Below are 15,455 nucleotides of genomic sequence, written 5' to 3' on the forward strand. Positions count from 1 at the left end.
AGTTCCTTTAATGGACTTTACTGTACTTAATACAGATGTACACAACAGCTGTATTTTTTTTCCTTTTCTATTATGAAAACCTGTCTTCTTCCTCTGTAGGACATGTGTGATTATAGTGATTCTACCCCTGCAATCACATACAGGGTTTGCATTTGAAATATCAAATACTCTTTACTTACAGATTTCAAGGCAAAATTTTTCACTTAAATGTCACCATTTACTTAACTGGAGATTTCCCTAGTGAAGCACACTTAGGTTTGACAGAGATCTGTTGTATTTGCCTTATTAACAGAAAATAAGCAGTAGAGCCATCTTGTTTACTCTTCAGGGACCCATCACTGTATTACATGTGGGCTCCATAGCCATGGGACATCTGTGTTTGTACTCATCTGAATCCTAATCTGAATCCTACTCATCTGACTGAATCCTAATGTTTGAACATCTGTGTTACCATCCTTCTACCTACTGTTTAAAATCCTTTAGGAAGAAGTTTCTCAAAACACCCCTCGAGGTAAGACCACATAGTTATTTAATTGAAAAGATGCTGAGGCAAAGAGCTTGACTGCTTTGCCTGAGGCCACATGTTTCTCTTGGCTTGAAATTGTATGTACCTTTCCACTACTTGCTTTGCATCAAAACTTCTTGTGTAAGGGTGGAAGGCTTGTGATTCTCATGCAGCAACTTGAGAACAATAAAGTGAGGATTTATCCCATAAGATTATCAGTCAAATTATCAGTCTCCTGCATATACCAATACATTAATTTTTCCTTTCTCTTCTACCCTGTTAGGTCTCATTCTAGTGCAGGCATTTTTCCTTGTGCTCAGCAGCCATTCCCAGTTTCCCCATGTTGGCACCTTTTGCTGACAGTCAAAGCCTTAACATCAAGAGACAGCTTTGGCTTCTGCTTCTGTGCCTTTGCTCCATGGCCCTTCCCTCAGCAGGCAAGGGAAGGAGCCTGAGGCACCAGCATGGCCCACCCTGACTGAGAATCAGATTTCAGAGAAGAATGCTTTGTCCTCAGGCACAAATATGAAAATCAGCTTTTCAGGTATTTCTGACTCTACTGGAGCTCCAGCCCTGGGTCACGTTGTGCTTGCGGAAGCCAAGGAGATGTGTAATGGCTGAGGATGTGTGGAGTTAGAAATGCATGTGAGAGCATGTAAACTCAGGTTGGTGGGAAATTGCCTTATTTGTATGTATGCCTTGTCTGAATAGACCTGTTGTACTCTATGTCTTATCTAAATATAAAATAAGGCACATAGTTTGCAGCAACTTGTTTTTCCTTCCTCTCCACAGTTCCCTTTCCCCAGCTGGAAAATTAAACCAGAAATTTAAAGGTTGTCAGATTCTTTTAGACTTGTCGCACTTTCTGGTGCCACTTCAGGATACCTGAATTCAGTCTGTTGAGCATCCACTATCTTAGCTGCAGCCAGGGAAAAATCAATACAAAACACCCTACTGCAGCTTGGAGAGGTGTTCTACACAGAGGCAAAATTTTGGGGCTTACACTAATGCTTGCTTTATTAAATGAATATGCTTTCAGTCTTTATACTGTGAGGTCACATTTGGATTTTGTGTTCTTTTTGAAAATGTATATGTTAAATTTGAAGGAGTGTTGAGTTTCCCATATGAGGATCCTTAAAAAAATTCCATTTGGACTATTTCAGAATCAGAAATGTTCAAATTTCTGATTAGGTTAGAAAGACCGAGTCTGTGAGAATTCTAATAGTTGATTTTTCTTTTTTAAGGAAAATGCAAGTATTTCAATAGCAACTCACAGAATTACATCCAAAGACAAATGAAAATCTTCAGTCTTCACTAACCCTAGCAGGCACCATATCATGCTCCTTTACAGCAGATTTTAATGGTCAAACGCAGCACATTTGTATGGCTCAGTACTATGGAAAGGTGCCAATAATAATAATCCCACTGGGTAGATGATCAACTTGTTTATGCTGAGGTCAGTGCTTGGAGGCAGAGCCTACGTTAGAATCATAGAATAGAATCGTAGAATAGTTAGGGTTGGAAAGGACCTTAAGATCATCTAGTTCCAACCCCCCTGCCATGGGCAGGGACACCTTACGCTAAACCATCTCACCCAAGGCCTCGAAAAAAATCCAACCTGGCCTTGAACAATGCCAGGGATGGAGCATTCACAACCTCCCTGGGCAACCCATTCCAGTGGCTCACCACCCTCACAGGAAAGAATTTCCTTCTTATATCCAACCTAAACTTCCCCTAAGTTTTAACCCGTTACCCCTTGTCCTGTCACTACAGTCTCTAATGAAGAGTCCCTCTCCAGCATCCCTATAGGCCCCCTTCAGATACTGGAAGGCTGCTATGAGGTCTCCACACAGCCTTCTCTTCTCCTGGCTGAACAGCCCCAACTTCCTCAGCCTGTCTTCATATGGGAGGTGCTCCAGTCCCCTGATCATCCCTCGTGGCCCTTCTCTGGACTTGTTCCAACAGTTCCATGTCCTTTTTATGTTGAGGACACCAGAGCAGAGTAGAGGGGCAGGATCACCTCCTTCGACCTGCTGGTCACGCTCCTTTTGATGCCGCCCAGGATACGGTTGGCTTTCTGGGCTGCAAGAGCACACTGCTGGCTCATGTTCATTTTCTCATCAACCAGCACCCCCAAGTCCTTCTCCACAGGGCTGCTTTGAATCTCTTCTCTGCCCAACCTGTAGCCGTGCCTGGGATTGCTCCAACCCAGGTGTAGGACCTTGCACTTACCTTCTCCACTGACAATATCTCAAGTACACATGCTGAGCTACTGCCAGACAGCTGGCATATCAGCATAAAATTCAATGCAACCTGCAGTGGTGTGCAAGAAACGGAGCAAATAGCTGTGTGATTTAGTTCTTGCTCCTGTGGTTTAACTGCTGTTGGAACAGTTTCCAGCTGATTTAAAGCAAACCCAGGTATGTGTACGTGACCTGCTGGGAGAGCTAGCAGGTAGACCTGAGGACATAAAACTCCCATGATTTACTTCTGTCTTTTCACCAAAGTTGGTTTGCTGTTTTTTTTCTTCTGACCTGGTAGTTCATATGTTTTATTCTCCTTGAACAGATCTGTCTTCTCCCATCTATGTATCCTGCTATTACAGTTATTAGCATTTTACTATATTATTATACTGTGTTCTTTTCAGTTTGCTGGCATACAGAAATTTCTTATTAAAATCTTTTTCTCCAGATATCATTATCTTTTGTTGGCTACCAAATTTGTTTGAGAGCATTATTGTCAAATGCATATATTAATTTGAATTTTCCTTTCTTTGAGATTCTTTTTCTGTATAAGACAATGAGATGTATAAAGACAAGATGACTTTAATGCTCCATCTCATTAGAAAAAGTGCAATTGTTAATGACTAAAATGCACCTCACAAAATTCTAAGTGATTCTATGCTTGTGATCTTAATTACAGAGAATTTTATTCCTTAATTAATGTAACTCAGACATAGATCTATAGTCTTGATACATAAAAATTTAGTTCCTGCCATGTGTATATTTTTAAGTTACAAATGACATGAAAAAGATGAAGTTTTCTGGTGTTTGTTAGTTGTAATATAAAAGGTAGCTGCTTGACACTTGTAAATCTGATGCTGTTTATCATGTTATCACAGTGCTTGGCTCAGTTTTTTATCTTCTTTTTATATGTATGTGTATATATATATACGTTTTAATTCTGCCCAATCCTACAAACATCTAGCCTGAAAAGTAAATATACTGACATGTACAGATGACCTAAGGTTCCATACTTACAGACATTTAAAATGTAATGGGGAGAAGCTACTGTGTGAAACAACTGGGGAAAAAAAATCAAAACGGAAGCTTTTTCTTTAAAGTAAGAAAGGATATACAGATGGAATCTTTTATTCTGATCCATTTAGTAGCTTGCTGTTTAATGACTCTAAGAGATAATGTACTTAAATAGTTAATTCAAGGGTTGATCCTCCCCTAAAACTGAGCTGGGAACAAAAGCTGAAATGACTTTTCAAAAGGGAGGGACAGGAGGAATTCTGACCCTTCTCCCGATGCTTTACAACGTGAAACCATGAAGCAATTGAGGAATCAGTGCACGGCACGTGTATTAAAATGCTTCCTAGAAGCAGCTAGTACTGTACACTGCCTCAACCCTCCCTGAACTTTCTCAGTAAATACAGCAGCCTGACAGCCTGGCTTCCCCGCTGGGTGGATCCTGCAACTCCAGGAGGGAATGGCACTTCTTGTTTTTAATTAACAAAGGTGAAAGGTGAATTAAAACTAGCTGTTTGGCAAGTCAGAGCAAGGGGCTGAGTTCTGAAGAGCACCAAGGAGGAGGGTGCTTTCTTCTTTTTTTTTTTTTTTTCCCCACTCTCCCTCCCTCCTTTTCTGAATGAATTGCCTTGCAGGAGGGACTGAAAATACAGCTCCCTCCCAAATCCACTGGCAGAGTTACTAAAGAGAGCTCAAGACACAACACTGCAGAGTGACGCCTTGGAATGTCCTCGCACTTTATAAACAATTGTCCTAGGGAGGGAATATTTTTACATGACATTTGCACAGCTTGACAAATGGCTACCTGAGACCGTGTGCTTCTCTGATGAACACTGAATTTCCCGTAGAGATACCCCACAAACTGACCAAAGAGAGAGATCTAACTGCACTGGGAAAGTAGAAGTGGAACTTGGAGCCTTAAGAAACTCATCAAAACAGCAAACAAACAGCAGTTAAGTGAAGAGAGCAAGAATTTCATCTTGGGCAGGATGGCATCTGCCCAGGACCTTTTAATCCTGGTACTGTATGCCTTGTTACTAGAGTTACCGACTGGATGTCATGCAACAGATACAAGGCAGCCAAGGTTACGTCTGTCACATAAAGGTAGGTCAGTGTGTCAGGTTTTTAAAGACTTTATGCTAATACAGGTTCATTGGCTTCACTAAATGTACTACATAGGGGTTAAATTATGGTCTTTGACAGAGTAATATATTCTTGTCCAGAGTCCTTGTGAATCGTTTCCTTGTCCTAACCTGTATCCATGATTAACTTTACTGAATTCAGGGAGATTTAAGGCACTCACAGTGATGATTTTAGGCTACTGAAATATTCTTCCACCTGACAGTATGTTATATTTGCTTGTCATTCTGTTTTATCCTCTATGCTGTAAGAAGCATGTCTAGTCTCTAATGAGGGGAAAAGAAATGGAGAAGATAATCTGAAATTATTGCTGAATAAATATACTCTTTTGCATCAAGTAATCCTTAAACAATTAAAAGCCTGTTTCACTTTTAGAATTCTATCCATCTACAAATATAGCTAAGGCAAAAGACTGAATTCCTGTGCAACCATATGATTCATTTTCTAAACTAGCAAGTGTCATCACACTATAATTAAAATGACTAACTGCCAATGTAAGTCTGCTTGCAGTTTAACTGAGTTACCCAAAGAAAAAAAATGTTATTTTGCCTGACATACATATGTAGAGTACTTATAACTTTTGTTTGGTTTTTGTTTTAAATTATTAAGGAAGAATGGGTGCATTCTTCCTTAGCTTCTTCAGAATATCTTCTTGTTCGGTGCTGGATTGAATATGATTTAAACTCTTCCTTATGACTTGATTTTAATCCTGTATATATATAAAAACACCTGTTCATAACCAGGATATTTCAGTTCTCTGTACATATATTTGTAGATTATGTACTTAGAAATGTATGACAGACAGTTATTGCAGTAGAAGTGAAAAAATATGTGTGCAAGATAAATTGATGATTGGCCAATCAATAATGTTTTGATATTACCTCTTATACAGAGATGAAAAGAAAATGTCTTTTTGCTGACATAGCTGGGAATGAACAAATGCTAATTCACTCAAGAACATTTCTGTGGTTATGAAAGTGATAACTAAGCTGCAGCAGTGGGAAGTACATTAGGATACCTACTTTAAATATGGCTAAGGTTTAAGAATTAGTATCAGCTACAGCTCCACATGTAGACAGCTTTAGTCTAAACAAGGTTTAATTGTGCTTCATATAGTAAGCTAAATTACCAATTATAAAGAAAGGAGAAGCTGAATAGGATAATTGGTCTGAATGTCTTGCTAGGAAGCTATAAGAAATGGGGTTTGCTTTTATAGGGCATTGAAACATGATTTAAAGAAAGACTTGTCATGGAAAGCTGTTTTGTAAGAAAGAAATTAATTGCTTTCAATAAAATAAATTATATGACCCCTTTAATATATAAACCACTTCTTTTCTAACCTGCGGTTACAGAGAACAGTGGGAATGACTGGCAAATGCTGATTATATAATCCTGTCACATCTCTTGCTGTTGAAAATGTGCATTTAAACATTGATTTATTCCTAGGTGTATTTGCTAAGGGCATCATTATTATTGATATTTATTTGCTTGTGATGGGGTAAGGGAGATGAGAAAAGCACAGTATATGAGACAAATAGACCTACTGTTATGTTGGTTCAGGAATCTGGCTTAGCTGCCGGTTTTGGCAAGCTCCCCATTATGGTGCTGCGACTATTAACTGCTTCTGTGCTCACTTGTAGAAATAGTTGTGTTTCCCGTGATTGGAATCAGTGTATACTACTGCATACTACTTCCATTTTCAGCAGGGAGCCAATAATTTGACTATAACACATCATAACTCTGATATTTTAAAGGAGATTTTAAAACATCCATTTCTTACAGAGGGCCAAACTTGCCTGCCTGATCTCAGTTCATTCAGATCCAGTGACATGTACAGATCTGTCCCAAGTAAATTGCCACAAAAACACACATCACCATCTTTTATTTTTCCTTGTACTATACCCTGTTGCATTTTTCACACTTGTAAAATGTGACTGGTTTTACAAGCTGTGTTGCAACCAGTGAGTGCCTGGCCACATATCCCAAGCCAAAGGTTAGAAATGGCATACCTGCCTGCACCCTGGGAACAGCTATTGCAGTCCTCCCATCCAAAAGAATGTAGCGACCAAGCATGAAGACAATGAGTGAATGTTGTTGCTGTATTCACTAATCAAACAGGAGCAGCAGGAGGGTCCCTCATCTTAATTGCATTTACTCCAGAGAAAGGCTGCTGTGGGTACCAGCTAGGCATGGGGTAGTTACGAAGAGGTGGTCATGCACCCTCTTTACAAAGCTGCTCCAGCCTGCACTGTGAGTTGTGTGATACAGACAATGAAGCCCATATGTGTAAATTTGCAGTGTTGAGTAGCTGCAAATTTAGTTAAAATAGCCGCAAATAGCCTAAAACATGAAAGTGGGCAGGCCTGCTCACTGCCTCCTTTGCAACCATGGATGCTGGTGTTTAATTGGGATTCAGGCCAGGACAGGCTAGTACTAACTGGTAAATTAAAAGCTTCCATGACAAGTATGATGAGGTTTATGGACATGATATTTTTTTTCTGTTATGGATGAAGTACTTAAAACTGGTCTCTTTTAAAATCTTGTCATTTTAAAGAGCCAAGACAATGCTTCCATGAATTAGAGACTGTGATTTTTATAAATTCTCATTTTTTTTTAATTTTGTTTTTAAGTGATGATCAGTGAAAGTGTAGCGGAATGACAGTGAATGAGACCTTTTTGCTCTCACGGCAAACCAAGCTTCACCTGCAGCGCATTCATACCTCCAAAGCCGCTGCAACAAGATCATGTCCTAACCTTTGTGCAGAGGGGTCACCTGATGGATAGAAATACCACAATCCCCTTGCCAATTAAAGGATATATTGTGCAACCCCTGCTTGACTCTGTGGCCATTTACTCAGCTTCAGTGGGAGTTAAAGTTCTGCATTCCTGAACTACTGTAAAACCTGTCAAGTTAATGCAAAGGGTAATGGTGGTTTTTAGTAGGGTAGAGGATGGCCTTTATTCACAGGAAGCTCAAACATAAGAATTTTGCTATTTTTTTATATGGGATTAGAATTAATCCTGTAACCACCTAACAGTCATTTTATGGTTCTAACTTCATTTTTAGTAAGCTGAACTATATTTATAACCAGGTGCTTTCCACAAACTGTCAGCTTGTTTCTACCAGAAAACTTGCATATCAATTAGTACCACTTGTGGTATTAGTGGTATGATAGTATTAAAGGTCAGTGTTTGATGACGACCAATGACGATCTTGCAGTAATAATGTATTCCAATAGCTTCATGTTGATTTGTAGAGATAAAAGTGTAGTATTGCTTGCTCAGTATTAGAGAGAAATAAATTTCTGCATGTTAAGTTATAGGTGGACAACTACATTTAAAAATCATTAGCTCATTTTACATGGCTAATGAGGTGTTAATGGAAGCCAAGCTTCAGCCCTATTCTTTATAGGCTGATGGTTAAATTCTTTCCCAGTATCCCACAGTTTGAGTTCTCACAATGGGAAATATATAATTAAGTCAGCACACACTGTATGTTAAAAAGAAACTGTTTTCATTACAGATTGAAATGGATTGGGTTTCCAGAGGACAGGAGAGATATATTTATACAAGCATAACAGAACTACACTAGAAACATGTAGGCCTGAAGAGGCCATGAAGTATGTAATAGCGTAAATCAAGCATTACACGTGTTCTGCAGCATATTTCTGTTTGTGGTTTGTTGCCTCTGGTTTGTGAATATGGTAAAAAGCAAAGCTAATACTGTATGAAAATGAGCTCCTGAGCCCCTACAGCAATCTGTACAATTTTGTTGTTGCAGTGGGACCTGGTATAGAGAGTTATGTGCTGAAATTTGCAGATCTTGAGGGATCTGTTTTCTGTTTCACCCATTTACATTGCTCTGGAGTGACTTGAGGGATTTTGTCATCACCTGATCTCAGGTTGTATACCTATGCACTGGACACATCTTGTCTGGAAAAGGTAGGGTTAAGTAGCAGTTGTTCCTGCCTTATCCATCCAAATGTCTATCTTTAACATGATGCAGGAACTGCTTGTTAATTTCCAGAGTAAAGTCAAGAAGCAGCAGGTGGAAGGAACAGACTGAATTTAGAAGAAAATAATATAGCTTAGAAAATTTATTGTCCAAGCATAAATATTTCAAACAATAGCAGCAGACAACTAAGGAAGGGAGAGGTGAAAAGTTAAAGAGGAAAAGTTATCCTCTCCATGTTCATATATAGATATTAATACATAGAATGTGTAATATGAAACATTTAATGTAGAAGGATTTTCATTTGTTAGGTCTGGCTAATCATGTTTAAGGGCTACTGTGGTCTGTTATAGCAGAAATACATTTCATTGTCATTTTCTGGAGACAGACTTTCACCACACCTTCTATAAATTTCTTGATAATCGTAATTCACTATTCATTTTAATTAATACTAGGAGTTTCGTCATGCCTAATCCTGATATCCTCCTGTGTCTGTTCTCTAGCTAGGTGGCAGCAATATTTACTCAGGGACTGATGGCTAAACTGAATAATACAAATGTAAGGAATTTTTAGACAGATATTTGTGACTCCGGACTTAGGTAAGTATATTCAAGTAGAGGATTTTCCATTACTAATCATCTGGCCACATAAATCATAGCTAATTAATAACTAGCCACACGACCCATAACTGAATCATGACTAATACAGTTTCATGCACAAAAATGTCTATTTTATTTTTAACAGCTTTCACTGTAATAGAATTTTGGTTTTGAATATGTAAGAAAGATTACTTTTCCTACCAAGGCGAATTTAAGTTTGAGAAAGATGTTAATTCATGATAGGTATGCATCATCTTGTATGTAACAGAATAAGGATTTAGCCTGTGGTCTGTGCTTATGTATAGCCTAGAGAAATCTGTGTAAAAAGAAAAGATTATTACATATATGCATATATATGTATGTATAAAATACATGTGTGTATATTGAAGAATTGATTGAAGTTTGGAGTTTTCTTACAGTGAGTTAAAAAGCCATATAATTCCAAGGGTTTAGTAAATAAAGACCTGTGTTAGCCTTTATTATGACCCCACATCTAAATGTGTTTGGGAATAAGAGCTGATAACCAAAATGATAATAAGCAATCTCTTCTTACCCAAATTCCCAAGTCCACATAGAACTCAATAACAGTTTAGAAGTATCTTAGGGAAAGACGCACAAATATCTCTGCAACACTTGTGGTACATAGGAGAGCTTTGGCATCCCTTCTCTCTCTCACTGGACAACTAATTTTTTTACCAAAAAAATTAAAGCAAACTTGGGCTTATTATTCATATATATCACAAGAGGTGACTAGCAGTAAGTTCAGGAGTGTTTCCAAGTAATCCTAGAGGGACTTGCTCACAAAGACAGGAATTTTTTGGCAAAGAATCCATGCTACTTCTTTCCATAACTACATTTTGTTGACAAAGGCTTCTGTAAGTATTGCTGTAACAGAACTCTGAAGTGATAAGCACCACCACAGGGGATGCAAGATGCAGACTGTTTGCTGAGTAACATCAATCACTTTTCTGCTTTTGCTCTAAAGAACTAAGTACCATCTGAAGGTGCAAGACCAGAATATCCTGCATGCTGCTGCTTCTATGCAGCTACCTCCCTGCTTTCAAACTGATAACACCATCTGCTATTTTAAACTCCTCATCAGATATTGTATTCATTATTATTTCACTGAAAGCAAGTGTTACATTTTCCTTGAATGGGAATAGGATTAATGCTGTTTGTATGGTTTACAAGAAGCTGTGCAAGGGTGAGCATCTGTGTCAGGCCTCTGAGAAACTTTTGTTCAATAATTATTCCAAAAGTGTGCTATGGGAATACTAAATATTATTTAAGATGCAACCCTGTTTTATTTCATGTAACCAGGCAAATATGAAGTTATAGCATGTAGCCAGCATTAATTAGAAAAATCTTAATTTCTTAAAGAAATCCATAGCCTGCAGCGATAAAGATTATTATCTTTGTTTTACAGGAAAAAAGCCCTCTTAAGTGTACTATTTACAATGTTTTATGTTGGTTAGTTAATATTTAACATTTAAATAATCAGTTAAGTATACATGATTAAACACGAAAGAAAATGTTAAAACAGAAAAAGAATGAAAATACTGCGTTATAAAAAAAATCAGTAGTGTAGTTTAGTTATAATTCCAAATTCCTCTAAAGAAAGGAGATAGATAACTTTGAAAAAAAAATATTTGAGAAGTTTTTTAAATAAAATCTTTTATTAAATTGATGGAGTAAATGGTCACCACCAAGACTCAGTTTGAGGAACTGAATGACTTTACTGTGTATGTTAAAACAAAACCATCATAAATTGTCTCGGAGCATAGCTTCAGAACCAAATGTTACCAAATTGTTTTCCCCACTTTTATCATCTCACATTGACAAATTCCTTTGTCCCTTGATCTTGGTTCTTCTGATCCTCAAAGCTAAAAATTCTTACTTTGGAAGAGATATTTCACCTCTTAAGGAATTCAGTTGAAGGCTGACTTCACTGTTTTTCTCCTCTTCTGTTAGTTTTGATGAAGCAAAAACCTGATATTCTTTCACTCATGCTGCATCCTTTTGGCAAACTGTTTTATAGCAGTCTAAAGACTTTTTCTGCCCTTTAAAACAATGTAAAGCAGGAATGAGCTGAGTTTTTTCTCACCCTATGATGATTTTCATGTCTATAAAATTCCCCTAAACAAAAGTGTTTTGAGATGATTTTATTTTATTGTAAGAAATTTTGTGAGGAAATGACATTATAAACATGAGGAAGGGGTTCTCTGTTTCTTCTCAGGGTTTCTCTGTTACATTTCTTGATGCTAGACCTTTTCAGAGTATTTATAAATTGCAGCAATTATGATCAGGCATCTAGATACACTGTTTAGCCACACTGCTCTGGTGAATATATCATCTTAATGATAAATCTTTGCTTCTCTTCTAGACTCTCATGCTTGTTTTACCTGTAATTTACAGAACCTCAGGAATATAATGTCATGAAAAGGTTTCTTTTACAGTTTCTGTGCAAGTATGTACAAGAGTTCTGTAACCACAAAGATGTCAACAAAATGATGCCTGCCAAATATCTTCGCCTTGGCATGATACACAGACTGTGTATATAGCCAATAGCTGCAAAACTTGGATCACTCATGTAGCTGAAAAATAATTTTTGATGGCCTAAAAATTGAATCTCATCTTTAGATTACTTTTTTATTAGTCTCAGGTGAAAGCAGATAATTGGTGGTTGGTTATGTCATGTCTTGCTACCTTGTCTCAATATAGTACTTGGTATGCTTTAGTACCTCTTATGTCAATCAGAATCTCCTCAAATCTTATTAAAAGCCAACAGGAGTCTTCCAGTTACATACGATGACCTAAGATTTGTCCTTGAATTCAATACAGTGTTTCAGACTAAAACTTCATTTGTCTGGTGGAAGTGCCATCCATTTACCTCATACATTTCACATTACAAAATCAATGAAGTTTACCAGGAAACAGCAATACTCACTGCCCTGTTGTCCATTTGCCTTCCATAGAGAAATTTGGTGCCATAGCACTTTCTGTAACTCACCTGCATGTCACTGTTTGACTCCTGGTAATTAGATCTTCAATACCAAGAAACGGATTAAAGACTAAACTTTTCAATACTTCTGCAGGTTAAAAAGTCAACATAAAGGAAACCCTGTAATAACATACTAGCAAAGACTAGATTTCCATAGACATACAACATCTAGCTTCTAAAGTTGTATTATCATTCTTAATTGAATTGGCTTGATAGGAGTTTTTATATCAGAAACCTAGTTGTGAAGGGTATCTTTCCAGTCAAGGGAGTTTATATAACGGATATGAGATTTTTGTTCTTTGTGTGATTGATTACAGCATAGTTCAAAAGATCCCTGAGAATATTAAATGTCAAAATACAGAAGAATTAAAAGGCAAAAAAAAGTTGTTCACTAAAATTAACACCCCCCCCAAGCTCAACCAAACAAAGCTTGTTAACCAAATACACGAGAAAGAAAAAAATAAATATCACTGATGAGCAGAAGATGTTCATTATTTATAAGAATTTGATGACATGCAATATATAGTCTTCTTCAGACTGTGATTTGGCAGCAGCAGCTGCTAAGGAAAAATAGATGTTTATGATCCCTGTGAAATTATGTTGTTAACATTTCTACTTCATCAGTAGTGAAGAATTTCTGGGTTTAGGAAATTTGCTCATTCAGTGCAGCATGTAAACTTTATCTTCTGTTTCTATTTCTTTAAATCTCCCCCAGAAAAAAATTATTACATACAAATTCAAAAGGTACTAGATTGGATACCTCCAGTATAATAACGGGGCTTTTTTGCAAACTACAAAATAATTCTCTAAGCCAAGGAAGCAGCGCTTGGAGGACAGGCATTCAGTGAAAGAAGACTTCACTCCTCTTAACATCCTTAATGTATCTATTCTCTACTTCTTCTGTGTTTATTTTTATCTAAAGGATTCCTGACTTCATACTGTGAAGCAATTGAAGCTTCTGTGGGGAGTCAAACAATGGGCTTTTTACTGTTGCTAAGTTTGCTTTATAGGCTTTTTTTTTACATTTGTTTAATAGGCCTAGTAAAATGGTGAATGCAGCTGTAAATATATCTTTTATTTGTTGATGTGCAATAAACATCACAGAGATGTTGCCCTTCTCTTACTCTGATCTTCCTGACACTGGTGAAAGGAAATTGTACAAAATGAATGAAAAGTGCCTTAAACGGCAGAAAACAACAGTCCCCAAATACCTATGGGTCACTACCTTGTTTCTCCTTTAACTGATGATTTCTCCCAGCAGTGATACTAAAACTTAGTAAAATAATAGGTTGCTCGATGTGGGGGAATTATTCCAGATAGCAGTATTCACTGGGGGCATCACTGAAGGTCATTTTTTCAGCCAGAAAGCTAAAGGTTAGTAAGTGTTGCTCAATTCCATGAGCTCCTGCAGCCCTTTATTTATGATTGAGCTAAGTGTTTTCCTGTGGGTGTGTGGTAAAAGCAAAGAGTAAAGGAAAATAACCCCATTCCTTTTTGTATTAAATATTTCATCTGAGTTCATTGAGAATGATACGATGTAAACCCTGAAAATATGTGTTGTCTGGGAGCCCAGAGAGACATAAACTGTCTTAGAGATCTTGTTCTTATTAATGCTCTTGCTGAAAAAAGATCTTGTCTTTATCTGCCTCTGTTTACATATAAGTCATTATTTTCTCTTCTCTGCTTATCTTAGGCATGACCGTGTCCTTCTGCATATTTTCAGGTTACACAAGCATCTGTGATAATAATAATTTCTAAATATACTATCAAGGAGGTGTGAAAGTATTCAGCAGGTTGAGCATTTATTGTAGCTTAGAACCAGGCTGTAAACAGTCCCAAGCTCTTTACTGATTCCATAGTATTACTTGTTGAATTACTGAACCTTCTGTGGGTCAACACTCAAAAACTACAATTGGTTGTTTCACTTGTAAAATACTTGAATTCTTGCAAATAAAATGTTTCACGTGTAGGAGATAAAATAAACAGTTAAAGAACAGTTCTCTAACATCTTTGAATGCAGTGCTGTGTTCTTAAGTGTTCTTAAATTCACAGTGTTCTTAAATATACGAAACTAATAAAAATAGAAGCCTTATTTCACTGTTACAATAGCAAACCTCTCACAAACTTCTGTGACTAGAGTTGACAGGATATTCCTTGCTACTGACTTTCTGAAAGTCTGACACATTTAGTTGTTGCACTTGGCCTGGAAGTGTATTTCTATCTCTCCTGAGCACAGAATGAGAATAATTGTCAACTTAAACCAGAGGCCTACATTCCACTCAGATAAAAGTAGGTGAGATGGATTTGAGTTGAATATCTGATGATAGGTCTAGGATGTTACACTAGCAAGGAAAAAGCCCTTTAACTGAGAATGTCTTACTGCAGAGTTTACAAGATGCAGCAGTATTGCCTTGATAAAGTATAAGTGAATATATTATTAATAAGTAGTGTGTCTTTGATTGGTCTGGAAGATGAGGATGAAGGTGCAGTCACTTGAGCAGTGACTTGAACAATGTAAGTGGTTACCATAGCTGCTGGACACATCTATCTCTGGACCACAGGAATGACCCATGTGTGCTACATCTGCTTCAGTGCACAATATGCTGACTTTGGTTAAGCACAATATGCTGGTTTTGGTTAAGCATGATATACTGACTTAGGTTAAGCAGCTTTCAGAACAGCTTAGGCTAAACTGATTCACTATCATATTGAAATAGGTGAGCCTCTCATAGCTACCTGCCAGAGCTCAAGCTAGTTTTTGGCCAAGAAGCAGTAATAAACAGAGGTTACATACAAGCTGTTTAAGTTATTTTCACTGTGCACAAAGCAGCCTTATAGACCATATCCTAAAACTTGATCCTGTGTGTATCTTTAATCAGACAGATGACTCCATTGATTAAAAATTAAGTTGAGGTTTGTTTGCAAGATCAAAGTCTAAGGCGCAGTTCCTTTGTTTTCAACCCTGTGGAATGATTGATTAAAACCAATCACAACAAAAATTCTT

At 37.3% G+C, this 15,455-nt stretch overlaps 1 protein-coding gene across 2 annotated transcripts in view; it reads left to right on the top strand.

The window, feature by feature from the left end:
- The first annotated feature begins 3,889 nt into the window (after positions 1-3,889).
- The window catches only part of SEMA3E (semaphorin 3E), a 142,881-nt gene continuing 131,315 nt past the window's right edge, over positions 3,890-15,455 (top strand). Inside the window, exon 1 of one of the 2 annotated variants that reach the window (XM_062631953.1) lies at positions 3,890-4,863. In XM_062631953.1, coding sequence (XP_062487937.1) covers positions 4,819-4,863 — 45 coding nt within the window. In that variant the 5' untranslated portion in view covers positions 3,890-4,818. The remainder of the gene's footprint in view (positions 4,864-15,455) is intronic. The other variant, XM_062631952.1, reaches the window with a different exon arrangement.

Source organism: Pezoporus occidentalis, unplaced genomic scaffold (assembly GCF_034315485.1).
Source record: "Pezoporus occidentalis ecotype Australia unplaced genomic scaffold, CSIRO_AGI_Poc_V1 ctg38, whole genome shotgun sequence".
Taxonomy (NCBI): domain Eukaryota; kingdom Metazoa; phylum Chordata; class Aves; order Psittaciformes; family Psittacidae; genus Pezoporus; species Pezoporus occidentalis.